Here is a 27,767-nt window from a genome sequence, read left to right on the forward strand (position 1 = left end):
AATTAACGAGAGACAAAATGAAAAAGCTAATCGATCTCACCTACCGACGCACATTACTGCCAAAGACCGGGCAAACCAGTACCCCGATGTCTTGCACGAAAGCGGGGGGAAACTATTCTGCACCCCGTGCAACTGTGTTGGAGCATAAAAGAAAATCGTCGGTGACGTGCCACTTTACCAGCGCGAAACATTTGAAAATGCTTTCTGCAGCTGCGGAAAGGAAAGCCAAAGCCAGACAGCTGACGTTCACCGAGGCATCAACCTCCAAAACCATTGCGAGGGCTACCAGAAACGAGGTAGCATTTATTTGATCTTTTACAATTCTGTGACTCAGGAATGTTTAAGCCATGTTTTTTTTTTACGACTGATTGTGAAACTGCTCAAGTTGTTAAAATAAAAAAACCTTCTGTGAAGTAACTTGGTTCCAGTTTGATTGTTTATCATAGGAGGTCTTTAAAATGACTCTTTTTCATTCAGTAGCAGCATATTTTGCATAATTCACAACTTTTTGCATAATTCGCAAGTTTCCGCAACTTCTCGCACTTTCACGGCATAAAATCATTAAAAAACCCGCATACTCAATCGCAAGATCAAGGATTTTAGCCCGTGTAATCAAGGATTTATGCCCGCGTTTTTCTGGAGGGTCTACCATCCTTGTAAATGAATCAGGGTCAGAGGACCAAAAAGACGTTTCTAAAAATGAAAGACTGTTCCTTTAACATGCAGAGATCTGTCCAAACTAAATCAACTCTGACCAACAGACACTTCTCGTTGTTGTTCCTGCAGATGTTCTCCTTGCATACCACCTCTACAAATGGGTTAGGGTTAAAGGTAAAAAGGCTCCTACATGTGTGATTGTTCATGCAACACTCAGCAGGAAGCACAGGGCTGAGTGCAGGACAGAGAACATGTTCCCAGCTCCTCCTCCTCTATCAGACATTGTGAGGCTGCAGCAGGCCTCTCCATACCTGAGTGTGTGTGGATCCTTCAGTGCAGCCCTCAGCAGCTTCACTCCTGAGTCTCCTGGATGGTTGTAGCTCAGGTCCAGCTCTCTCAGATGGGAGGGGTTGGAGGTCACAGCTTCAGCCAGAGAAGCACAGCCTTCCTCTGTGATCAGACAGCCTGACAGGCTGCAGACACACACAACAACAGACTCTGAGAGAACTGCTCTGAAACTCAAGCTGGATGTCATCCAATGGTAACAACATTCTGAGAGAAAGATTCTTTTCATCATTTTGCCTCAGTAACAGTTTCAGATCAAATGAGAAGAAAATATAAACAATCTTCTGTGACAAACAAAGAGGAAACATGGCAGCAGTGAATGAAAAACCTGGATGAAAAGAAAACCTCTGAGAATAAAAACTTTAGATTATTGTGAATATTTCAACATTTCACTCTTCACTGAACTCTGCACACCTCAGACTTCCAGCACACCCCAGAGTCCTGTCATCTCCTCAAATATTCTGATGACTCTGCAGCTGTTGGCTGTATCATGCACAGTTCCTCCACATTTGAGTTGAGCTTTGCTCACAGCCTGACTGGAGCATTAACTGGAACACCTTCCTTATAACTGTTCACATGCAGAGGAGCAGAATCCAGTTACTGACTGAAGTCTGTCTGACGCTGCAACTCTGCGGCCTGAGTGAGAACATCTCATTGTTGGATATGTTCCCAACAGAGCACTTTGCTCTCAGGCTGCAGGTTTACTTGTGGTTCCCAGAGTTTCTAAAAGCAGAATGGGAGGCAGAGCCTTCAGTTATCAGGCCCCTCTCTGTGGAACCAGCTGCCAGTTTGGCTTCAGGGTACATGTAAGTACAGCTGAACTCACTGTACACCTGTTGTCTTTAGGTTACTTGAATGGTGATTTTATTACATGCTTTAAGTGACCACCAGCTGACATGTAGTCTTAATGGGCTGATTTTCAGTCACACTTTCAAACTTTGACAAAAAAAACCCAGAAAAATCCTTGAATGAGAGCAGCTTTATTGGGAATTCAGCTGGATTAATATACACCTACACTTTACTGTTTTTACTGAAGGAAACAACAAGAAGGAACATCCACAGAGCACCTCGGTCCATCTGAGCCCAGCTGAGCGTACACGTGATTTCATCCTCATCTACATTATCTGGAGTGTTAGTGTAGTTTGGAGAAGCTTGTTTTCATACAGTCCTTACCTGAGAGTTTCCAGTCTGCAGTTTGGACTCTTCAGTCCATCAGAAAGCTGCTTCACTCCTGAATCCTGCAGGTTGTTGTTACTCAGGCCCAGTTCTGTCAGGCTGGAGGACTGGGAGCTGAGAGCTGAGGACAGAGCTGCACAGCTTCTCTCTGAGAGGTTACAGCCACTCAGGCTGAGGAGGGAATGAGATGGAAGGAAATAACTTGATCGATTAATCAATCAAACTACATTCATATTTGATAAGTGGAAGAATTCTGTTTCCCTGTTTGTTTCTGTTTATTTGTTAAAGACATTAAAGTGTGATGGAAGATGTCTACATGTGCTCTTAGCTCAGTAGATGGAGAAACTAAAAGATGTATCTGCTGCTGTTATTGGCTCATCCTGTGATCAGATCAGCTCAGCAAAGAACACCATGTGAGCAAAGCATCTTCTCACACTAACAGTCAGCTGTTTCTCCAGCACCAAAGTGTTATCTGGCCCAGCTCAGCTGTGGCTCTGTAGCTGCAGCCTTTGTCTGTCACTCTGCAGACTGACATGCTTTCTGTAGGACTGACCGACCTTTCTACCAAGAAACTAATACATGAATGACAACATGTTTTTCTCTTTCTTAGACTCAAGACTTAAAAAGTTTCCACAGAAGAGTAAGTTAAATAGCAGAAACTGAATTTTGGTTACGTTGTTAAAGTTTCTCTTGTTCAAAACAGACAGTAAAACTAAGTCTACACTTCAGGACGTACTGAACACATGCAGTCAGTGTGAGTCTGACGAGTCTGGGGAGGAAACATCAGATAAAAACAACAACATTCCAGTGGACTGTGTGGAGAAATACATTTTGGCCTTAACTCAAAAAAAGATAACGTGGGTTTCTCGACCGCACATCTGTCTAATTTACAAAGGGTCAAATTTAGCTCAAACCAGTCAACCAACCAAATATCCCTGTTCCTGTGCAGTATGTCTACATTTAAAGAAGGTTTTATGTACAAGATGTAAGTAAAAAAACAGCTAGAATTGATGTAAGTCAGTGCTGTGGCATCCAGTTCTCAAAGATCAGCTCTGTTTGCCACACACAGTTTAAATTAAATGTCTAACATCTCCTCAGAGTTGGTGGTAGTTGCAGGACATTTAAAATCTATGTTTCTGCACGGTCAGACTTCCCATTTATCATGGTAGCAGTGACTGTTGCAGGATGAAAGCATCATAATGCCAGACACAACACTACTGCTACTGCTACACATGGCTGTAGAACAGCTCTCAGTTTACTTTGGGTATGTGATGGATCTGTGTTTTAGGACAAATCTACAGGAATGGAAAGGAGTTAAAGTAAAAGAGCACTTTAGCATTTTTCTTTAAACTGTGTGTGTTATATTTCATTATCAGAGTTATAAGAGTTATTTAAGCCAGATAATCAAAGGGCAGAACAGATCAACCTGTTTCATTGATCAAGGTACCTGGAAGCTGCTTTTTCATCTAATAACCCAGAATTATATCGGCTCTCACCTGGAAAGTTCATGAATCCTTACCTGAGAGTTTCCAGTCTGCAGTTTGGACTCTTCAGTCCATCAGAAAGCTGCTTCACTCCTGAATCCTGCAGGTTGTTGTTACTCAGGCCCAGTTCTGTCAGGCTGGAGGACTGGGAGCTGAGAGCTGAGGACAGAGCTGCACAGCTTCTCTCTGAGAGGTTACAGCCACTCAGGCTGAGGAGGGAGAAAATACATTAATTAATCAATCAAATAACCTTTATAGAATTCTTTCCCATTTGGTTTTTTTTATTTATCCGTGGAAATAAACTAAAAAATGATAGAATAAAATAAGTTAAACAGTTTTTTAGAGTTTCTCATCCTCAGACATGACAAAACTGACATTAAAATAAATCCACACTTCAGTTCAGAGTGAAGACATGCAGCTGTCTGTGTGGAGCTGTTTTTCAAGAGCTTCTAGCTGTAAAATATTATTTTTTGTGCCATATTAAAAGTTAGAGTCAGACTTGGTGAGGAGCTGGGACTTGGAGATCCAGATTGTAGTCACCTAAAGGCATCTATTTATAAAAATCACACTTTCCAATGAGTTCAAACATGTCTTATTTACTTCCAGTAACACTTAGAAGGATTCTGTCTGTTTGTGAAATAAATTCAGCTTCTGATTCACTAAAGGATGATGGGGCTTTGTCGCCACACATCTGTCTAATTCACAGTCGCCTTCACAAAGGAGGTTCACCTCAAACCAAATAACCAACCAAATATCATCCCTTTGCCCCAGTGCAGTGTGTCCACATTTAAAGGTTTTATGCACTATTTTAAAGGAAAAAACTGCTCATATTTCTGTAAAGTAGTTTACTTTGGGTATGTGATGGGTCTGTGTTTTAGGACAAATCTACAGGAATGGAAAGGAGTTAAAGTAAAAGAGCACTTTAGCATTTTTCTTTAAACTGTGTGTGTTATATTTCATTATCAGAGTTATAAGAGTTATTTAAGCCAGATAATCAAAGGGCAGAACAGATCAACCTGTTTCATTGATCAAAGTACCTGGAAGCTGCTTTTTCATCTAATAACCCAGAATTATATCAGCTCTCACCTGGAAAGTTCATGAATCCTTACCTGAGAGTTTCCAGTCTGCAGTTTGGACTCTTCAGTCCATCAGAAAGCTGCTTCACTCCTGAATCCTGCAGGTTGTTGTTACTCAGGCCCAGTTCTGTCAGGCTGGAGGACTGGGAGCTGAGAGCTGAGGACAGAGCTGCACAGCTTCTCTCTGAGAGGTCACAGCCACTCAGGCTGAGGAGGGAATGAGATGGAAGGAAATAACTTGATCTATTAATCAATCAAACTATATTCATATTTGATAAGTGGAAGAATTCTGTTTCCCTGTTTGTTTCTGTTTATTTGTTAAAGACATTAAAGTGTGATGGAAGATGTCTACATGTGCCGTCTTAGCTCAGTAGATGGAGAAACTAAAAGATGTATCTGCTGCTGTTATTGGCTCATCCTGTGATCAGATCAGCTCAGCAAAGAACACCATGTGAGCAAAGCATCTTCTCACACTAACAGTCAGCTGTTTCTCCAGCACCAAAGTGTTATCTGGCCCAGCTCAGCTGTGGCTCTGTAGCTGCAGCCTTTGTCTGTCACTCTGCAGACTGACATGCTTTCTGTAGGACTGACCGACCTTTCTACCAAGAAATTAATACATGAATGACAACATGTTCTTCTCTTTCTTAGACTCAAGACTTAAAAAGTTTCCACAGAAGAGTAAGTTAAAAAGCACAAACTGGATTTTGGTTACTTTGTTAAAGTTTCTCATGTTCAAAATGAACAAAAAAGAGAGCTAAACTAAGTCTATACTTCAGGACGTACTGAACACATGCAGTCAGTGTGAGTCTGACGAGTCTGGGGAGGAAACATCAGATAAAAACAACAACATTCCAGTGGACTGTGTGGAGAAATACATTTTGGCCTTGACTCAAAAAAAGATAACGTGGGTTTTTCGACCGCACATCTGTCTAATTTACAAAGGGTCAAATTTAGCTCAAACCAATCAACCAACCAAATATCCCTGTTCCTGTGCAGTATGTCTACATTTAAAGAAGGTTTTATGTACAAGATGTAAGGAAAAAAACAGCTAGAATTGATGCAAGTCAGTGCCGTGGCATCCAGTTCTCAAAGATCAGCTCTGTTTGCCACACACAGTTTAAATTAAATGTCTAACATCTCCTCAGAGTTGGTGGTAGTTGCAGGACATTTAAAATCTATGTTTCTGCACGGTCAGACTTCCCATTTATCATGGTAGCAGTGACTGTTGCAGGATGAAAGCATCATAATGCCAGACACAACACTACTGCTACTGCTACACATGGTTGTAGAACAGCTCTCAGTTTACTTTGGGTATGTGATGGATCTGTGTTTTAGGACAAATCTACAGGAATGGAAAGGAGTTAAAGTAAAAGAGCACTTTAGTATTTTTCTTTAAACTGTGTGTGTTATATTTCATTATCAGTTATTTAAGCCAGATAATCAAAGGGCAGAACAGATCAACCTGTTTCATTGATCAAGGTACCTGGAAGCTGCTTTTTCATCTAATAACCCAGAATTATATCAGCTCTCACCTGGAAAGTTCATGAATCCTTACCTGAGAGTTTCCAGTCTGCAGTTTGGACTCTTCAGTCCATCAGAAAGCTGCTTCACTCCTGAATCCTGCAGGTTGTTGTTACTCAGGCCCAGTTCTGTCAGGCTGGAGGACTGGGAGCTGAGAGCTGAGGACAGAGCTGCACAGCTTCTCTCTGAGAGGTTACAGCCACTCAGGCTGAGGAGAGAGAAAATACATTAAATAATCAATCAATCAAATAACCTTTATAGAATTCTTTCCCATTTGGTTTTGTTTATTTGTCCGTGGAAATAAAGTAAAAAAATATAGAATAAAAGAAGTTAAACATTTTTTTTTTAGAGTTTCTCATCCTCAGACATGAAAATAAATCCACACTTCAGTTCAGAGTGAAGACATGCAGCTGTCTGTGTGGAGCTGTTTTTCAAGAGCTTCTAGCTGTAAAATATTATTTTTTTGCCATATTAAAAGTTAGAGTCAGACTTGGTGAGGAGCTGGGACTTGGAGATCCAGATAATAGTCACCTAAAGGCATCTATTTATAAAAATCACACTTTCCAATGAGTTCAAACATGTCTTATTTACTTCCAGTAACACTTAGAATGATTCTGTCTGTTTGGGAAATAAATTCAGCTTCTGATTCACTAAAGGATGATGTGGCTTTGTCGCCACACATCTGTCTAATTCACAGTCGCCTTCACAAAGGAGGTTCACCTCAAACCAAATAACCAACCAAATATCATCCCTTTGCCCCAGTGCAGTGTGTCCACATTTAAAGGTTTTATGCACTATTTTAAAGGAAAAAAACTGCTCATATTTCTGTAAAGTAGTTTACTTTGGGTATGTGATGGATCTGTGTTTTAGGACAAATCTACAGGAATGGAAAGGAGTTAAAGTAAAAGAGCACTTTAGCATTTTTCTTTAAATTGTGTGTGTTATATTTCATTATCAGAGTTATTTAAGCCAGATAATCAAAGGGCAGAACAGATCAACCTGTTTCATTGATCAAGGTACCTGGAAGCTGCTTTTTCATCCAATAACCCAGAATTATATCAGCTCTCACCTGGAAAGTTAATGAATCCTTACCTGAGAGTTTCCAGTCTGCAGTTTGGACTCTTCAGTCCATCAGAAAGCTGCTTCACTCCTGAATCCTGCAGGTTGTTGTTACTCAGGCCCAGTTCTGTCAGGCTGGAGGACTGGGAGCTGAGAGCTGAGGACAGAGCTGCACATCCTTCATCTGAGAGGTTACAGCCACTCAGGCTGAGGAGGGAATGAGATGGAAGGAAATAACTTGATCTATTAATCAATCAAACTACATTCATATTTGATAGGTGGAAGAATTCTGTTTCCCTGTTTGTTTCTGTTTATTTGTTAAAGACATTAAAGCTTGTGTGAAAGCATCTTGTCTGTGCTGCGAAAAGATGGAGGACATGGCGCCTCTGTTTGGCTTGGCCACTGTTGCTCCTGCCCGTTTTTCGCTGTTTTTATCTGTCATGTTTGTCGTCATAACCTCACCTCTAAATGGATGTATCTCTGCTGCAATGGTTTATGACCGATGGTCCTTGTTCCGGATTAAAACGTCCATGGAAAGACCCTTTGATTCCCGGGAGGGCTACCGACAAACTTTTCCGCCACCGTTTGTGTGTTCTTCCTCCTCACCTGAGTACCGGCTTCTCTTCGCAAACTGGCGTCCCGGTAAGCCAGGGAAGAAATCCAGGAGAAGGGGTTGCCGAGGTGGCGTACAGGTATCGAGGAGGCGAGCTCTTCGGACTGATGGTCTGGGGTCCAGTCGCCACGAACATGCTCGCTGGTTGCGACCGATCTCCCTCCAGGACAACGCCTCGGACGCTCCACTGTTCCCCCAGTCATGGATTTATTCACCCGTCACACACGTTTCTCTGCCCCGGTCGCTCGTGGATGGGATTATGGACCTGTCTTTGGGGTTTCGCCGGACCGTTCTGCCCGACCAGAGAAGGACTGCCCAGCATCGCTTGATTTCCTGTCATCGCAACAGGTGCCTGCTGTCAGTCCCTCTGCAGTCAGCTGTGGCCACAGCTGATCTGTCAGTTCCGACCCGGATGGCATTACTGAACGCTCGTTCCATCTCCAACAAATCCCTGACTCTTAATGATCTCTTTTTGAGTGAGAACATGGATTTTTTGTTCCTTGTTGAAACGTGGCAGAGGGACAAGGAGTATTTTCATTTAAAGGAGCTCTGTCCTCCCGGCTGCTCTGTGATCGGGACGCCTCGCACGGAACGCCGTGGTGGAGGACTCGCTGTTGTGCATCGTGACAGCAAACTGTGCAGACTGGTAAATTCTGAGCCTTTCTCTTCCTTTGAGTCTCAGATTATCAGAGTTGAGACTTTTAACACATTCTATTGTGTCTTAATTTACCGTCCTCCTGGCGCAGTGAGTACCTTCCTAAATGATTTTACAGACTTATTATCTTCCATTATTAAGCTGGAGAGGGTCCTGATCATTGGAGATTTTAATATTCATGTTGATGATGTCTCTTGTAACACAGCTACTGACTTTTTATCCATCACTGGCTCTTTTAACTTCACCCAACATGTCACTGGACCAACACATACAAAGGGCCATACTCTGGACCTTGTTTTCTCACTTGGCCTAGATGTTGGGGATGTGCAGGTGGAGGACTTTCATGTCAGTGATCATAGCTGTGTGCTTTTTAATGTAAACTTTGCTGTAAACCCTCCTCCTTTTAAAAGAAAAGCCCGAAGGAGGATTTTAAACCAGGAGGTTGCGGATGATTTCTCTGCTTTGTTTGAGCCACTCTTAGGCCTACTGATGGGAATAAATCATCCTGATGATTTTATCCAGACTTTTAATAGTCACTGTTTGGCTATTTTAGATAAAGTTTCAGTGATGAAATCCAGCTGTGTAACAGTAAATCTGCCTCACCCCTGGATAAATGACTCCATCCGCTCCTTTAGGACAATCTGTCGGAAAGCAGAACGTCTCTGGAAGTCGACACAATTAGAAGTCCACAGACTTCACCTAAGGGAACTTAGAGCCTCTTTTAATGATATGCTGAGGAATGCTAGGACCCAGTACTTCACCCAAATAATATCATCAAATAAGAAAAATCCCAGAGTCTTATTTGACATAATTAACTCTCTTGTCTCGCCTGCTGTCCCCCAAATCCCTGTGTACTGTAAAACAGACAGCAATGAATTTCTCATGTTCTTTGTAAATAAAATCAGAGACATCAGGGTGAACATTTCACCACAGTCTTCTTTAAACTCTGTTGAGGTAATACCCTCACCCTGTACTTGGTCCTCTTTTAACCCAGTGACCCTCCAGGATATCACTGCTCTGCTGCAAAAAATGAAACCCTCCTCAGCTCCTACCGACATCATTCCTACTAAGCTGCTTTTAACAGCCTTCAATTCGATCGGCCCCTCTGTCGTATATCTGATGAATCTTTCTCTTTCAACTGGTGTGGTTCCAACCTTTTTTAAACATGCAGTTGTCGAACCTGTACTTAAAAAGCCAAATCTGGACCCATCGCATCCTAAAAACTATAGGCCAATTTCTAAGCTTCCTTTTCTGTCCAAACTCTTAGAAAAAATAGTGTCAGAGGAACTTGCAGTGTTCCTTAAGGGAAAAAACGTCCTGGATAAATTTCAGTCCGGTTTTCGCAGTAACCATTCCACGGAAACTGCCCTTATTCGAGTTTCCAGTGACATCATGATGGCAGCCGACTCTGGTGAAAACACTGTTTTGGTTTTATTGGACCTTTCGTCTGCTTTCGATACTGTTGATCATGGCATTATGAGAAACAGACTCAGAGAGTTAGGATTATCTGGTTTGGTTTTAAAATGGTTTGATTCTTACCTTACCGAAAGAACTTTTAATGTGTTTGCAAACGAGTTCTTCTCCGAAACAGCAGACCTGACATGTGGGGTACCACAGGGCTCGGTTTTGGGGCCGATTCTGTTTTTATTGTATGTTCTTCCTCTGGGACAGTTAATTAGCCAGTTCCAAAGTGTCTCCTACCATCTTTATGCGGATGATATCCAGCTGTACTGTTCCTTCAAGAACTCTGAGCTACGCAAACTGTCCTCCTTAACCAGCTGCTTGACGAGCATCAAACAGTGGTTAAGTGAAAACTTTCTCCAGCTAAACTCGGACAAGACAGAGACTCTAATCATTGCTCCAGAAAACCGGATCCCACTTATTAGCCACCACATGGGAAGCCTTGGCTCATCCATCCAGTCGAGTCTCCGGAATTTAGATGTTGCCTTTGATTCAGCCATGTCATTTCAACAACACACAAAAACATTGATCAGGAGCTGCTTTTTCCAGCTGAGGAACATCTCAAAGCTGAGAACCTTAGTGTCAAAGGTGGAACTGGAGATGATCATCCATGCTTTTATTTCATCCCGCCTAGACTACTGTAATAGTCTTTTTACTTGCCTGAGCCAGAAGGATCTTCATCGTCTCCAGGCTGTTCAAAACTCTGCTGCTAGGCTTTTAACCCACACTAAGAAAAGAGCGCACATCACACCGGTTTTAGCTGAACTACACTGGCTCCCAGTCCGTGTCAGGATTCATTTTAAAATTCTAGTGCTCACTTTTAGAGCTCTGAATAATCAGGCCCCTGCCTATATTTCTGAGCTGCTGACACTTTATAATCCTGCACGTTCTTTAAGATCCTCTGACAAATGCCTGCTGGTCATTCCGCACACGCACTTTAAAACCAGAGGGGATCGAGCCTTTCAATCAGTGGCCCCGAGACTGTGGAACGCACTGCCACTTTTTTTGCGCACTTTAAACTCTGTGGAGCCTTTTAAAAAGCAACTGAAGACCTTGCTGTTTAGACAGACTTTTAGTTAAGGTGAAGGTTTTTTATGACATTTTGTTTTATGTTTGATGTTGTGTTTTGATGTGTATGTGTAGCTGTGTGTTCAGTGTTTTTTTTTTGTTTTTGTTTTTTTTCCCTTGTTTTTTTATTCTGATCTCACTGTGAAGCACTTTGTGAATCCTTTTCTGCGAAAAGTGCTATATAAATAAATTTTACTTACTTACTTACTTACAAGTGTGATGGAAGATGTCTACATGTGCCATCTTAGCTCAGTAGATGGAGAAACTAAAAGATGTATCTGCTGCTGTTATTGGCTCATCCTGTGATCAGATCAGCTCAGCAAAGAATACCATGTGAGCAAAGCATCTTCTCACACTAACAGTCAGCTGTTTCTCCAGCACCAAAGTGTTATCTGGCCCAGCTCAGCTGTGGCTCTGTAGCTGCAGCCTTTGTCTGTCACTCTGCAGACTGACATGCTTTCTGTAGGACTGACGGACCTTTCTACCAAGAAATTAATACATGAATGACAACATGTTTTTCTCTTTCTTAGACTCAAGACTTAAAACGTTTCCACAGAAGAGTAAGTTAAAAAGCACAAACTGGATTTTGGTTACTTTGTTAAAGTTTCTCATGTTCAAAATGGACAAAAAAGAGAGCTAAACTAAGTCTACACTTCAGGACGTACTGAACACATGCAGTCAGTGTGAGTCTGACGAGTCTGGGGAGGAAACATCAGATAAAAACAACAACATTCCAGTGGACTGTGTGGAGAAATACATTTTGGCCTTCACTCAAAAAAAGATAACGTGGGTTTTTCGACCGCACATCTGTCTAATTTACAAAGGGTCAAATTTAGCTCAAACCAATCAACCAACCAAATATCACTGTTCCTGTGCAGTATGTCTACATTTAAAGAAGGTTTTATGTACAAGATGTAAGGAAAAAACAGCTAGAATTGATGTAAGTCAGTGCTGTGGCATCCAGTTCTCAAAGATCAGCTCTGTTTGCCACACACAGTTTAAATTAAATGTCTAACATCTCCTCAGAGTTGGTGGTAGTTGCAGGACATTTAAAATCTATGTTTCTGCACGGTCAGACTTCCCATTTATCATGGTAGCAGTGACTGTTGCAGGATGAAAGCATCATAATGCCAGACACAACACTACTGCTACTGCTACACATGGTTGTAGAACAGCTCTCAGTTTACTTTGGGTATGTGATGGATCTGTGTTTCAGGACAAATCTACAGGAATGGAAAGGAGTTAAAGTAAAAGAACACTTAAGTATTTTTCTTTAAATTGTGTGTGATATATTTCATTATCAGTTATTTAAGCCAGATAATCAAAGGGCAGAACAGATCAACCTGTTTCATTGATCAAAGTACCTGGAAGCTGCTTTTTAATCTAATAACCCAGAATTATATCAGCTCTCACCTGGAAAGTTCATGAATCCTTACCTGAGAGTTTCCAGTCTGCAGTTTGGACTCTTCAGTCCATCAGAAAGCTTCTTCACTCCTGAATCCTGCAGGTTGTTGTTACTCAGGCCCAGTTCTGTCAGGCTGGAGGACTGGGAGCTGAGAGCTGAGGACAGAGCTGCACAGCTTCTCTCTGAGAGGTTACAGCCACTCAGGCTGAGGAGGGAATGAGATGGAAGGAAATAACTTGATCGATTAATCAATCAAACTACATTCATATTTGATAAGTGGAAGAATTCTGTTTCCAGGTTTGTTTCTGTTTATTTGTTAAAGACATTAAAGTGTGATGGAAGGTGTCTACATGTGCCGTCTTAGCTCAGTAGATGGAGAAACTAAAAGATGTATCTGCTGCTGTTATTGGCTCATCCTGTGATCAGATCAGCTCAGCAAAGAACACCATGTGAGCAAAGCATCTTCTCACACTAACAGTCAGCTGTTTCTCCAGCACCAAAGTGTTATCTGGCCCAGCTCAGCTGTGGCTCTGTAGCTGCAGCCTTTGTCTGTCACTCTGCAGACTGACATGCTTTCTGTAGGACTGACGGACCTTTCTACCAAGAAATTAATACATGAATGACAACATGTTTTTCTCTTTCTTAGACTCAAGACTTAAAAAGTTTCCACAGAAGAGTAAGTTAAAAAGCACAAACTGAATTTTGGTTACTTTGTTAAAGTTTCTCATGTTCAAAACAGACAGTAAAACTAAATCTACACTTCAGGACGTACTGAACACATGCAGTCAGTGTGAGTCTGACGAGTCTGGGGAGGAAACATCAGATAAAAACAACAACATTCCAGTGGACTGTGTGGAGAAATACATTTTGGCCTTAACTCAAAAAAAGATAACGTGGGTTTTTCGACCGCACATCTGTCTAATTTACAAAGGGTCAAATTTAGCTCAAACCAATCAACCAACCAAATATCACTGTTCCTGTGCAGTATGTCTACATTTAAAGAAGGTTTTATGTACAAGATGTAAGGAAAGAAACAGCTAGAATTGATGTAAGTCAGTGCTGTGGCATCCAGTTCTCAAAGATCAGCTCTGTTTGCCACACACAGTTTAAATTAAATGTCTAACATCTCCTCAGAGTTGGTGGTAGTTGCAGGACATTTAAAATCTATGTTTCTGCACGGTCAGACTTCCCATTTATCATGGTAGCAGTGACTGTTGCAGGATGAAAGCATCATAATGCCAGACACAACACTACTGCTACTGCTACACATGGTTGTAGAACAGCTCTCAGTTTACTTTGGGTATGTGATGGATCTGTGTTTCAGGACAAATCTACAGGAATGGAAAGGAGTTAAAGTAAAAGAACACTTAAGTATTTTTCTTTAAATTGTGTGTGATATATTTCATTATCAGTTATTTAAGCCAGATAATCAAAGGGCAGAACAGATCAACCTGTTTCATTGATCAAAGTACCTGGAAGCTGCTTTTTAATCCAATAACCCAGAATTATATCAGCTCTCACCTGGAAAGTTCATGAATCCTTACCTGAGAGTTTCCAGTCTGCAGTTTGGACTCTTCAGTCCATCAGAAAGCTGCTTCACTCCTGAATCCTGCAGGTTGTTGTTACTCAGGCCCAGTTCTGTCAGGCTGGAGGACTGGGAGCTGAGAGCTGAGGACAGAGCTGCGCAGCTTCTCTCTGAGAGGTTACAGCCACTCAGGCTGAGGAGGGAATGAGATGGAAGGAAATAACTTGATCGATTAATCAATCAAACTACATTCATATTTGATAAGTGGAAGAATTCTGTTTCCCTGTTTGTTTCTGTTTATTTGTTAAAGACATTAAAGTGTGATGGAAGATGTCTACATGTGCCGTCTTAGCTCAATAGATGGAGAAACTAAAAGATGTATCTGCTGCTGTTATTGGCTCATCCTGTGATCAGATCAGCTCAGCAAAGAACACCATGTGAGCAAAGCATCTTCTCACACTAACAGTCAGCTGTTTCTCCAGCACCAAAGTGTTATCTGGCCCAGCTCAGCTGTGGCTCTGTAGCTGCAGCCTTTGTCTGTCACTCTGCAGACTGACATGCTTTCTATAGGACTGACGGACCTTTCTACCAAGAAATTAAAGGATAAGACCGTTTTTTTGACATTGGGCCCTTGATTTCACATTATAGCATGATGTTCTACTCACCCCTGCTTGTTGTTTGTCATTTGGAGCTGTTCCGAAGATATTCGAGAGGCGTCTGGCTGCTCTCTTGAGATATTCGGCCATGAAACGGTTTCCTATGGGCAACGTTATACAGGCACAAACTATGCTGTTTATAATTTATTAATTACTCTACACTAGCACTGATAACGTGGAGGTGTGTCGCTTACTTAAAAAAATCCAGGTTACTGTAATTTTGAATTTTTGTCGTAAAGTGGGTGTTACTGACGTCATCATCGTGCTACTACCACAGACAAACACACACAGACTTTACGACAAAAATTCAAAATTACAGTAACCTGGATTTTTTTAAGTAAGCAACGCACCTCCACGTTATCAGTGCTAGTATACAGTAATTAATAAATTATAAACAGCATAGTTTGTGCCTGTATAGACTTGCCCATAGGAAACCGTTTCATGGCCGAATATCTCAAGAGAGCAGCCAGACGCCTCTCGAATATCTTCGGAACAGCTCCAAATTACCAACAACAAGCAGGGGTGAGTAGAACATCATGTTATAATGTTAAATCAAGGGCCCAATGTCAAAAAAATGGTCTTGTCCTTTAATACATGAATGACAACATGTTTTTCTCCTTCTTAGACTCAAGACTTAAAAAGTTTCCACAGAAGAGTAAGTTAAATAGCACAAACTGAATTTTGGTTACTTTGTTAAAGTTTCTCATGTTCAAAACAGACAGTAAAACTAAATCTACACTTCAGGACGTACTGAACACATGCAGTCAGTGTGAGTCTGACGAGTCTGGGGAGGAAACATCAGATAAAAACAACATATCCAGAGTCAGAGAAGCTTTATTGACTTATTGTTAGAGTTAGTTAAGCCAGATAACTACTGTAACTAATAAGATGGGAGCAAATAAAATTATTAATTAATCCATTAAACAAATTAATTATAAAATTGATAAATAACTGCCACCAAGTTCTTCCTCAGAGGAAGTGCTGAGTTTCTATTTCCAACAAAGTATCATCTCACATCACTTGTAAGATGATATTTTGTTGTGAACTGACACTTCATAAATAAACTGAAGTTCATTTGAAACTGAGTTTAACGCTAATTCTGCTGTTTTTCTCCAGTTAATAAGTAAACAATGTATTTATAAAGAAATATATCTGTGTTTGTACTCACACAGCTTTGTTGGAGGCTTTGACCACTGGCAGCAGCCTCAGAAGAGCCTCCTCTGAAGCAGAGTACTTCTTCAGGTCAAACTCATCCAGATGTTTTCCTGATGACAGTAAGATGAAGACCAGAGCTGACCACTGAGCAGGAGACAGTTTATCTGTGGAGAGACTTCCTGAACTCAGGGCCTGTTGGATCTCCTCCACCAGATAACGATCATTCAGTTCATTCAGACAGTGGAACAGATTGATGCTTCCCTCTGCAGACAGATCCTCACTGAATTTCTCCTTGATGTAATCGACTGTTTCCTGATTGGTCTGTGAGCTACTTCCTGTCTGTGTCAGCAGGCCTCGTAGGAGCCTCTGATTGGTCTGCAGGGAAAGACCCAGGAGGAAGCGGAGGAACAGGTCCAGGTGTCCATTTGGACTCTTTAAGGCCCTGTACACAGCCCATTGATTGAGATCATTCAGATCAATGTCGGTTGTTTCTTCTTCTTCTTCCATCAGGTCCAGGTGTCCGTTTGAACTCTCTAAGGCCTTGTTCACAGCACTCTGATGGAAGAGAGTCTCTTTCAGTGTTTTAGACTTATTAGACTTTGATTGTTCTTCCATCAGGTTGAGTCCAGAGTTGATGAAGGTCAGATGCACATGAAGAGCAGCCAGAAACTCCTGAACACTCAGATGGATGAAGCAGAACACCTTCTCCTGGTACAGCCCTCTCTCCTCTCTAAAGATCTGTGTGAACACTCCTGAGTACACTGAGGCTGCTGAGATATCGATGCCACACTCTGTCAGGTCTGATTCATAGAAGATCAGGTTTCCTTTCTGCAGCTGCTCAAAAGCCAGTTTTCCCAGAGACTCAATCATCTTCCTGCTCTCTGGACTCCAGTGTGGATCTGTCTCAGCTCCTCCATCATACTTGAGCTTCTTCACTTTGGCCTGAACCACCAGGAAGTGGATGTACATCTCAGCCAGGGTGCTGGGCAGCTCTGCTCCCTCTCTGGTGTCCAACACATCCTCCAGAACTGTAGCAGTGATCCAGCAGAAGACCGGGATGTGGCACATGATGTGGAGGCTTCGGGATGTCTGGATGTGGGAGATGATCCTGCTGGCCTGCTCCTCATCTCTGAATCTCTTCCTGAAGTACTCCTCCTTCTGTGGGTCAGTGAACCCTCTGACCTCTGTCACCATGCCAACACAGCCAGCAGGGATCTGATTGGCTGCTGCGGGTCGTGTGGTTATCCAGAGGCGAGCAGAGGGAAGCAGCTCCCCCCTGATGAGGTTTGTCAGCAGCACATCCACTGAGGTGGGCTCTGTAGCATCAGTCAGGGGCTCCTTGCTGTGGAAGTCCAGAGGAAGTCGACACTCATCCAGACCGTCAAAGATGAACACAACCTGGAACTGTTCAAAGCTGCAGATTCCTGCTGCTTTGGTCTCAGTAAAGAAGTGATGAACAAGTTCCACCAAGCTGAACTTTCTCTCTTTCAGCACATTCAGCTCTCTGAAAGTGAATGGAAACATGAAGTGGATGTCCTGGTTGGCTTTGCCTTCAGCCCAGTCCAGAGTGAACTTCTGTGTTAAGACTGTTTTCCCAATGCCAGCCACTCCCTTTGTCATCACTGTTCTGATTGGTTCATCTCTTCCAGGTGGGCCTTTAAAGATGTCTTCTTGTCTGATGGATGTTTCTGCTCTGCCTGCTTTCCTGGATGCTGCTTCAATCTGTCTGACCTCATGTTCATCATTGACCTCTCCGCTCCCTCCCTCTGTGATGTAGAGCTCTGTGTAGATCTGATTCAGAAGGGTTGGCTTTCCTGCTTTAGGAATCCCCTCAAACACACACTGGAACTTCTTCTTCAGGGCAGATTTAACTTTACGTCCACAAGGTTCTGAATGAAGACAAGAAATAACATCAGCAAAAAGACATTTCAACCCTGTAAAGAATGAGTATCTGAACATCTGCTGTTCTGTGTGCTGAGACATCAGTAAATGTGTCATTTATCCAGCAGGTTAAACCTTTAGAGAAATCCTCTTACTGCTCTGCAGACGGTCAGCCAGCTCCTCCTGCTTCAGTCTCCTCAGGAAGTGAGCTGTGATCTTCACTAATGCCTCTCTGCTGCTCCTCTGCTCTTCATCCTCACCCTCCCTTTGACTCTCTAAGCATTCTGGGTAATCTGGACTCAGAGCCTTCTGCATCTTCTTCAGCTCCTCCTTCACAAAAGTGAGCATGTTGTCCTCCAGCAGCTGGAACAGAAAACTATATGAATGAGCCAATCAGACTGAAACCATGGAGCCAAACATCAGATCCATGTTGGACACACTGACAACCCACTGGTCTACAGAGTGCAGCATGGAGATGGCTGTGAGCAGAACAGATGGGAAAGTAGTTGTTGTACATGTACACACCATAAATATGGAGTCCAGCTGTGTTTGATGCTGCTGGGCAGACTGACCACTGGGACCCTCTGAGCTCTGCTGGTCCACTCTGTGGAGGAATCATGAAGAATGAGCTCACATTGTGTCCTTCCACACAGAGAGCAACACAAGGTGAAGGTCCATGAAGGGATGTGTGGATGTGAGCAGTGGATCAGAGGACTCCCTGTAGTGGGAAAGCTTTACTGGTCCTGCTGATCCCACTGAGAACCAACAACTCAGTCTGCAGCTGCTTGGAGCTTTCAGCTCACTTTGGTTGAGTCCCAGCAGCTCTCACCAACCCCTTCAGAAAGCTTTCCCTCCCTGCTGAAGTGCTCTGGAGCAAGGCAGCCAGAGCCAGTGTGTGCTGGGATCAAACTGGTTGTACTGGGCAGCTCCCAGTGTGAAGGCCTCAGACAATGACTGTTCAACATCTAAAATGGCCACCTGGTTTCAAAAGGCTCACATGGGCCACACCCTCCAATTAAATAAATCCTGGATTTCTTCTTTGCTTCTTCCAAGAGTCTGTTTTCCCTAAGTGCTCCCCCTGCTGGGCCCCCAGCATTCTTCTTATCCAAATCCACTGACTGGACTTTACTTCCTCATCTGACACTTCCTTCACTATTTTCCTGACACTCAAGACCACAAGACTATATCAGGCCTTAGATTTGTAAGTAATTTTCTAAATTAAATTAATCTGCAAAACATTTTGTTCTTTTGACGTGGACCTGGACATGACATGACAAAATACATTTGCTAGACTCAGAAATATAACATGCAAGTCTTTTTTCTCAATCTTGGCTGTCTGAATCTGATACCAAATCATGCTAGTTTGTTCTAAACACCCTGCGAAACCTGGTATTCCTGCCTTCTGCACAGTAGTATCTATTAAGCTATTATTTTCTAAATAACTAGCTAATCTCTGTGCAACTAAACTAAAGAAAATCTTCCCCTCTACATTAGAAATGTAGAAAACAGTGCAAAGTTTTAATTTTAGAAATCTTTTGGGATAAAAAAGTCCCATAAATTAATCTGTGAAACATGATTTTAAAAAACTCACCTTTGTTTGACACAGCTGCGTTTACGTTTGCCGGATATATGACGTTTGTTCTCGTGGGGCTCAGGATTTTCCAGCTTCCTCCTGATGAAGAACAAGTGTCAGGAACATTTAAACATGAACAACAGATCAGATCTGTGCAGCAGAGGGTATTTCTCTTGTAAAAAGCTGAATATTTTCCACTGTTAGCCAGCCACAGCCACCAGGCTCTATTGGAAACAGATGAACCTCAGAGGGGACAGTAGTAGAAGGGACGTGTGTTGATCAGGTTTTCTGCTGATGGGTGACAGTAACACAGACCATCAGATAAAGGCAGCAGCTCCAGCATTATGGGAGGTAGAATTAGTGTTTTTCTCAATGGAGCCTGGTGGCTGTGAGAGCGACACTTTAAACGGTTTCTTGACAGAAAATAATCACTTTAAAAAACATACGTGTAGCCTAGCTTTAGGCTGAATGAGCGTTTTTGTTGTTCACTCCAAACTGATGGAAACTTTCTTCTAAAACACTGACTGTGGAGTAAAAAACTCACACTTCCTCCTGCACTCAGAAACACCTCCTCCAACATCATTCTTTCCTCTCTGACTGCTGTGTTGGTGGAAAACATCCAACACACACCGCTTCACATATGAACATAGAAATGGATGAAGCAGAGCTGAGCTCACATTAAACACATGTTGGAGTAAAAACTGTTCAAACTGACTCTGCTGCATTTTACTCTGTTAAAGCATTTACACTCAGCTCACCTCTGAGGGGACGGATGTTGGGCTGATTTGAAGTCAATCGGAAGATCCTTTGACCAGTCACTCTGCATGGACACACAGCTGGGTCCAGGTTCAGGTCCGAGTCTCTGATGGATCCTGACAGAAAAACACTTGTTTTCTTCAAACTAAAGTATCAGTGATAGTGTTTGAGTCTGCAGTGAGACGGCCTGTCAGAGTCAGTGTGGCTGTTGTGGAACAATGTTATAGCTCCCCCTGGTGGCAGCTCTGTGATCTTATAACATTGACCCTGAAACATCCCATAGTTAAGCTGCTATAGGCCCAGACTGCTGGGGGGCCTCATATGTCACACCTTTCCTCACTTTACTCTCTTTTTACCCCGTTTAATTTCTCAAATGATATTATGTACATGTGACATTATTGTGGTCATTAACTCGTGTTTCCCTGTTCCAGCAGGTATCCTTTGAATGGTGTTACAGTGGGTTTTTCCCCTCTTTTCTGTACTCTCAGCCCCCAGCTGGTGGAGGCGGATGGCCACCCTTCCTGGTTCTGGTTCTGATGGAGGTTTCTTCCTGTTCAAAGGGAGTCGTTCCTCTCCACAGTCGCCTCAGGCACGCTCAGGACGAGAGATTGGACTGAAGACAAGTTTCGGTGCAATCTGTCGGTTTCCTTAGCCAGGAAACTGTTTTTGAATTGGCTCTAAATTAATTAATTGGATTATTTTGAAAATAATTATGATTACAATTAATTGAAATCCAATTGGCTGAATTGGACTTTATTATTTAAGTGCCTTGAGATGACATTTGTTTTAATTTGGCGCTATATAAATAAAACTGAACTGAATTAAAAACTGTTCAAACTGACTCTGCTGCATTTTACTCTGTTACAGCATTTACACTCAGCTCACCTCTGAGGGGATGGATGTTGGGCTGATTTGAAGGTAATAGGATGACCCATCGACCAGTCACTCTGCATGGACACACAGCTGGTTCCAGGTCCGAGTCTCTGATGGATCCTGACAGAGAAACACTTGTTTTCACACATGATGCAGCTCATTAGTTCATCAGAGACATCAACAACTGATCCAAGTCTCAAGTAATTCAGCTGGAAACTGGTTATCATCTGAAACATGATGCAGCCTCCACAGAATACTGACAGCTACTCACTGCTGGGCTGATGGAACACCATGATGGAATTCAGTAATAATATCCTTCGACCAGTTGCTCTTAAAGGACACACAGCTGGGTCCAGGTTCAGGTTCTGGTTCCAGTGTCTGATGGATCCTGATAGAAAAACATTTCAGCTCAATGATGTCAAAGCTGAATGCATTTTAAGTTAAATATCTTAATCATGTATTTTACTTTTTGTCAGATGAACAGATTCTTTTGAAATTAATCCAATCTTCCTTTGACCGGTCGCTCTTAAAGGACACACAGCTGGGTTCAGGCTCTGGTTCAGGTTCAGGTCTCTGGTGGATCCTGATGGGAAAAAAAGCTTTTCAGCCTCCATGCATGATATACTTAATAACCTCTAAATCAATGACCTGATGTTAACTTACTCTGCTTTCGAGGCCTGTAAGCTGAAAAGTGGGAGATCCTTCTGCAGTTCGCTCTGTAAGGACCCACTCCTGGATCCAGGTCTCTGTCCCTTCCTGTGAATAAAGGTGGTTTGGTGATGTGAGCGCTGAGCTGGGACATGGAGAAGAGTCATGGACAGTTAGAGATGGTCACCTCACCTCTGAGCTTTGCTCTGGCTCTCATGTTCCCCACACAGAGAGGTTTTAGTGTCCTCACTCTGATCCATGCTGCTGAACTCACATCAGCTCACACACACTTTCTACCTTCTTCTGCAGAGGAAACACAGATCATTCATCTGCACAGCAGCTCACATCCTCCTTTCCTTGTGTCAGATCTTGTGCTCTGATAATAAAATCATGTTTCAGTATAAACTCATCAGAAATGTGTTGTTTTAACACGCAGTGGACTCATATGTTCAACATTCAGCTTTAAGGGGGAGATGTTAGAGGCTGATGCCACAGTCTGAGCGCAGAAACCCGATCCACCAGTTAGAAGTTAGAATTCAGGGTCAGTACACACAGAAGAGCCTCAGAGGAAGCAGGAATCCAACATGGCGGCTAACCAAACCGCTGCAGGGTGTCAGCTTCACATTCTCAGCTTCACATTCTCAGTCTGAAACTTAAAGTTAAAGTCCAGGGGCCTCATGTACAAAGACTTGCGTGGATTTCCTACTGAAACATGGCGAAAAAAGAATGAATAAGACGGGAAAAAAGAAGAACTTCACGGAAAGTGAGATGTTGGTGCTACTTTCTGAAGTGAAGGCCCGCAAAAATGTGTTCTTTGGCACGCAGTCCTCCGGCATAAGCAGCAAACTAAGAGGAGTGGGTGGGAGAGCCTGAGGCTGTTAATGCTGGGGGGTCTGAGAAGCCTCACAGGCAGAGGTGAAGAAGAAGTGGTCCGACATTAAGGTGGAAGTGAAGCGGAGACTGGCTGCCTACCGCTGCAGTGTGGCCAAAACAGGCGGGTGGGGGGTGACCGACTCTGTTTGAACAGAGAGTCGGGGCAACTATGGGTGACACTGCTCTCTCTGGGGTGGTGGGAGCACCTGTGGGTGACTCCGATTACCCCCAAGCTAAATACCCATGTTTCTGTGTAACTCACAACAACGTGTTCATACAGTAACGTGCAGAAGTGCGCCGGGGAAAAGGTGAGGCTGATTAAGACGTTTCACACTTTACACACGGGGTTATTAATATATGCCCACAGAGACGATCAGGGGCTTGTTAGAAAGATCTTAAACTGAAGTTTAACCAGAAAAAAACGGCAAGAAACTAACTTTAACCACCGACTATGATGCTGTGAAGACGGGATAGAAATTGGGGGCGCACATACTCAATGCACGTCACGGGGAATAATATTAGGACAATTACAGGAATAAAGTTTCTCACCAAGAAGCCAACCATCACGCACAGTGCCACCCTGTATGTATGTTCCCAACATGCTGTTACTCAGAATGTATGAATCGTGCGTTCAACCAGCCACACTGTTGGTTAATTGCATTTACGCATCACGTATGATCTGTACATCGATCGAATGAAAATGTTTCCTGTCTCACACGGCTGGCATGGCTCGGCTCAGGGTAGACTGGCACAGTCCCAATCGGTTGGCCAGCTCCCTCTGGAATGCTCCGGTTGCTATAGGAACCCCAGTGTGCACATCACATGTGAGCACAGGCAGCGCATGGCTCCTCGCTGTGTTGCGCTCCAATGCCGGCCGCAGCTCTGCGCACAGTTATAGGAGGATTGCCCTCGGGAACCTAAAGCGGCTGATGAGCCAGTCGCCATCATGTTCACACGCGCTCTCTTCGAATTGCACCATTTGCAAAGTCTTCTAATACTTTTATAGCAGCCATTGTTTTTAATGGTGTGCATTGCACCACTTTGCGCATGCTTTTATATCCACTCATGTAATTGCAGACACATGGGTGTGTTAATTGTTTTAATTCATTAATTATTAATTGTTCATGCGTCTCAGATGTGCACATCACTCTGAGGACTAATTGTTTTCACATTTATTTATTATAACAGTTTCCCAACATCCGCTCTAAGTGTCTCTTGATACAGCTGATTGTTGACGTGAAAAGGTGCGTACGCCACTTTTTTGTGTGTACGCACCCTTTGTACACGAGGACCCTGCTCTGTGAAAACACACATGTGCTCAGTGAGATGAACTTCATCTTTCTGTCAAACTGTGTGGATCAAACAATAAAATCATTCCTGCTGACGGATGTCAGCGGCGCTGGAGTTGACTTCCCATTCAGCAATTAAAGCGGCACAATGCAACTTTTTCATGGTCATAAAATTGCTTGGCAATCATCAGATAGCTTGGCTGACCCGTTCTGATGAAAACGGTGACATTTTCATCTCCATCTGGTGGCCCTAGACCGAAACAGCGCTTGCAACTTTGCCTGTGGCGCCGCGTGCTTTGTTTACCTCTGGAAGTCTCGCGACACACGAGAGCCGAGAACTACTGCTTCACAGCAGGTCTAAAGGGCTCTGAGCCGAGCCAGGGAGCCTGATAAGACACACCCCCTCTCCATTAGCTGTCGACGGCTCTCCAACTCTCTGCCAGTGTCTTGAAAAATAAACCGTAAATTGCCTCTGGTGGGTTTACGACAGTCTGGCTAGACTGTCGCCTTATTTTCTACGGAGCTCCCCCTACAGCTTTGGGGTGTGTATTGCATGGTAAACAAACCCCGTATTACTGAAAGTTGCATAGCGCCGCTTTAAAGGGATGGGCATAAAGGGCCATTTCACTGCTCTTTTTCATGCTGATGGCTCTGCACGAGGTCCTGGATGGAAACTACTGCAGTTGGACGGCTCAGATGGGGGATCAATTAATATTGTTCTCAGTTACACCCTCATGTTTACTCTATGTAGGTTCCTTAATGAAGCCGTTAGCTTGACGCTCTTCTCTCTCGTCATCCACATCTACGACAAAATAAAAACTCCACAAGATCCTCTTTTGTTCCTCAATTTACTTCCAAAAAACATAAAGAATGGTACAGCAATGATCCAATATGAGAGAAATAAAAAAGGTGGGAGAAAAAAAAAAGAAAGTGACAGAGAGAGAGAGAAAGGTAAAAAAATAAAAAAAAACTGTGTGGCTCCACTCTATGCCGCCTGACCATAATGACTCCGGTAACCAAACTCTCCTGAGATTAACAACAAATCAAAGGCAATGTTCGCAATTTTTAACCTTTTTAAATAATGCACACATAAATGACCTGAATTAAACTGTTCACTTATTAAATGAATTATCTGTCTATAAATACTGTAAATAGCTCCTTTTTTATTGCAATTAACGTAAATCATATTTCAACATGTAAACTCAAATAGCTATCCAAATATCAGTAAACCCAAATAGGACCCAGGCTGCTACTCTCTACATTCGTGTCTTTTCAGGTATCAGCAGGTGCACGGATGACCCACCAGTGCAGCCCAGTCTGAGGACATATCCGACCACATGAACGGGGGACAGGAGACGCAGCTTCCAGCCAAGCTGCTGTTTAAAGGTTTATTCTGCAGATTTGCAGTAGGTGAAGTCTTTGCTTTCAAATTCGTTTCTATGTTTTATTGTTAAATGTTCAATTCATTTTGTTTGTGCTCCAAATAAATTCACTTCATATCTTTTTTTGTTCTGGGGCCCCATGGAAAAAAACCCCGGCCCCACCCTGGCCCCCCCTGATAAATTTGTTCTGGAGCCGCCACTGCCCATGAGTCGTAGAGACTAAATGCAAGCCTCCGCCTGTTTCCCCTATAAAAGCTAACAATTAGACATCCCATAGTCCAACCATTCATCAGCCCTGTTCTGCACTGGATGTTTTCATGAGATCTGCTTTGCTGAGAATTGTTTCGCTGTCACCTCATGAGTCTTTCCACGAACATGTCGTGCTGCCCATCATCCGGGTATTAATGGATCTACTGTATCTACAGCCTCATCACAACAATTCTGTCCCGATCTGAGCAGTCCAACTATTAAAGGCCCGAAGTTATGTCAACTTTAACAGTTTCGTTCACGACTTACTGACACCGGAAGTGACAACATGGCGGACAGGCCGAGCCGCGCCGAGCAGAGCCGAGCGGCTGCCTCCTCCGCCCCGACGGTACCGGACTCACAGCTGGTACCGTGAAGTTTGGAGCGCAGGTTTCTGCCGGAACTGAGCCGCCCACAGCTGATGTTAACGCGTCACACATTAAAAACAGCTGGAATTACCTTCAGGAGCTTCACGCGGAAAAAAGCAGCTGCGCCACAACGGGATGGAAAGTGAAAGTAAAGTGAGAGGAAACACCCAGAGAGGGAGTTCTGATCCAGTGAGCGATCAGTGCGTCACACACGGCTCAGCTGGACTTTAACTGGGTCATTACAGCCACTAATGAGACTCTTTGTTCACTGATTTCCACTTTATTCTCCCTGTCTGCTCCTCCAGAACAGGATTTATTGAAGTCAGATGAAAAGTGTGTTTCCATGTCCAACAGTTTCTCTGGTAGATCTGATGCTGGTGATCAAAGCTCCCTGATGTCAGACTTTAACAGCACGGCATGTGGAACTGAATAAAAAGAGAACCACAGTGAAGATGCAACACTGAGCAGCACGCATGTGGAACTGCGGTGTAAAGACTGCCAACAAGACGAAATAAAGAGGGAAAAAGGAGCTTTTTACTGTCTGACTGTGCTGGCAGAAAAGTTCATGAACTCAGAAAAGCAGGAGGCTCCTTCTCTAAACTGAGAGCTTCACTTTTGGGAACATTTCTCCACATTGTGAAGAATCAGAGCTGAATGAGTTCAGGTGTTGATGCTGATCACTGATTGGTCTCACTGAGGTCACATGACGGTCATACAGGGTTAAAGGTGATGAATGAGCGTGCCACAGGTGGCTGTGAGCAGTGTGCACAGCAGGAGACGGCGGGCCGTGTGTTTTTAGAATGTCCCAAATATCAAGCAGAAAGGCAGCCGCTAAAAACTCCAAAAGAGCAACCGGCTGATGGAGAGGTGTTACAGAGAAGCTCGGCTGATGGAGGCGATGGATCTGCTTTTAGATTTGGGAAGAGAGCAGAGATTAATTAGGAGGGCTTGGAGAGAGTCACCATCCTGATGCACACTCCAGTCCGGCAGGTGGCGGTAATGCGCCTACAAGCTGCTGAGTAACCGCCGCTGACAGAGAAGAAGAAGAAGAACAGCAGCCGGCAGTAGTTCCAACGTAACATCGCTCATAACTTTCTCTCTCGGGGATCATTTTCCATGGGAATGAAGCCGAATTAACCGCACAGACGTGCTCTTTAACTGACTTTGATGTTGATCTTATTGGACAACGTCGCTGCTGTAAAATCAGGATTTTATAGGGCGGTGCAGAGCTGAAGCCGGAAAATGACTTCCTGAAGATTTATTTAGTGTTAACGTGGACGTAACGGACCACATTAGTGTCAGTATGTCAGAGTTGGTCTGGATTCAAACAAGAGAAGCAGAAAAATATTTCAATAAAAGAGAGAGCTTTATTGATAATTCGGTTATATTACACACAGAGAAGTAATTTGATGTAAAATGCTGACAAAAAACATTCCGTGTTTTACTAAAGTGAAATAAAACGATATAAAAACACAGCGGCTGCATGGAGGGGTTAGTCTGGATCCCTTTACGGCTAAACTTCCACTATTTTCACCCATATATTTGTAGCGTGTGGGATTGAGGGCGGAGTGGTTCGATCATTTGTTTTTCCTTTTTATTATTTTTTTGTTGGTTGTTTTCCAACCGCTTCCGGGGTATGCATTGTCAGAACACGAACGTGATTGGTCCGCAATTAAGGGCTGGCATCTAGATAGGGCACCTGGGGTCCTTGGGCAGGTAACATCCTCCTGTGTTAGCTGGGTGGCTGGCGGCGTTGGCGTGGCGTGTTTCACAATAAGTGTCGGCCTGAGTAGTGGGGTTGCCTATGGAGCCTTCCCAACACTTGTGTGTCCAATGAAATATAGCCACAGCATCAGAATCTGTGCGCAGTTCAGCTGCTGTTCTCTTGAGTTAATTTTGTGGAGGGTACGAGGTGTGTGTGTGCCTGCCACTAGCTGCTGCATTGTGGGTGTCACTCCCCCATGTTTGTCTATTTTTTTTGTTGTTCTCCTGTGAAACACTTCCTATGGAAAAAAGTATTTT

The 27,767-nt window shown here is 43.2% G+C and overlaps 2 protein-coding genes across 2 annotated transcripts in view; one reads left to right on the forward strand and one right to left on the reverse strand.

Annotated features, from left to right (window-relative positions):
* Nucleotides 1-25,894, reverse strand: part of LOC142391565 (uncharacterized) — a 28,458-nt gene extending 2,564 nt beyond the window's left edge. Inside the window, exons 1-14 of the mRNA XM_075477419.1 lie at nt 25,648-25,894; nt 21,780-21,890; nt 21,603-21,695; nt 21,406-21,522; nt 21,211-21,327; nt 20,952-21,059; nt 20,069-20,182; nt 19,329-19,409; nt 18,263-18,341; nt 17,893-18,100; nt 15,870-17,745; nt 14,065-14,238; nt 12,552-12,725; nt 969-1,130 (exon numbers count right to left, since the gene is read on the reverse strand). Of these exons, the coding sequence (XP_075333534.1) occupies nt 969-1,130; nt 12,552-12,725; nt 14,065-14,238; nt 15,870-17,745; nt 17,893-18,100; nt 18,263-18,341; nt 19,329-19,409; nt 20,069-20,182; nt 20,952-21,059; nt 21,211-21,327; nt 21,406-21,522; nt 21,603-21,695; nt 21,780-21,847 (3,371 nt within the window). The 5' untranslated portion in view covers nt 21,848-21,890; nt 25,648-25,894. The remainder of the gene's footprint in view (nt 1-968; nt 1,131-12,551; nt 12,726-14,064; nt 14,239-15,869; nt 17,746-17,892; nt 18,101-18,262; nt 18,342-19,328; nt 19,410-20,068; nt 20,183-20,951; nt 21,060-21,210; nt 21,328-21,405; nt 21,523-21,602; nt 21,696-21,779; nt 21,891-25,647) is intronic.
* The window catches only part of LOC142391556 (protein NLRC3-like), a 189,516-nt gene that overhangs the window by 132,191 nt on the left and 29,558 nt on the right, over nt 1-27,767 (forward strand). The window contains exon 3 of the mRNA XM_075477410.1: nt 15,132-15,223. Coding sequence (XP_075333525.1) covers nt 15,132-15,223 — 92 coding nt within the window. The remainder of the gene's footprint in view (nt 1-15,131; nt 15,224-27,767) is intronic.

This window comes from Odontesthes bonariensis, chromosome 11 (genome assembly GCF_027942865.1).
Source record: "Odontesthes bonariensis isolate fOdoBon6 chromosome 11, fOdoBon6.hap1, whole genome shotgun sequence".
Lineage (NCBI taxonomy): Eukaryota > Metazoa > Chordata > Actinopteri > Atheriniformes > Atherinopsidae > Odontesthes > Odontesthes bonariensis.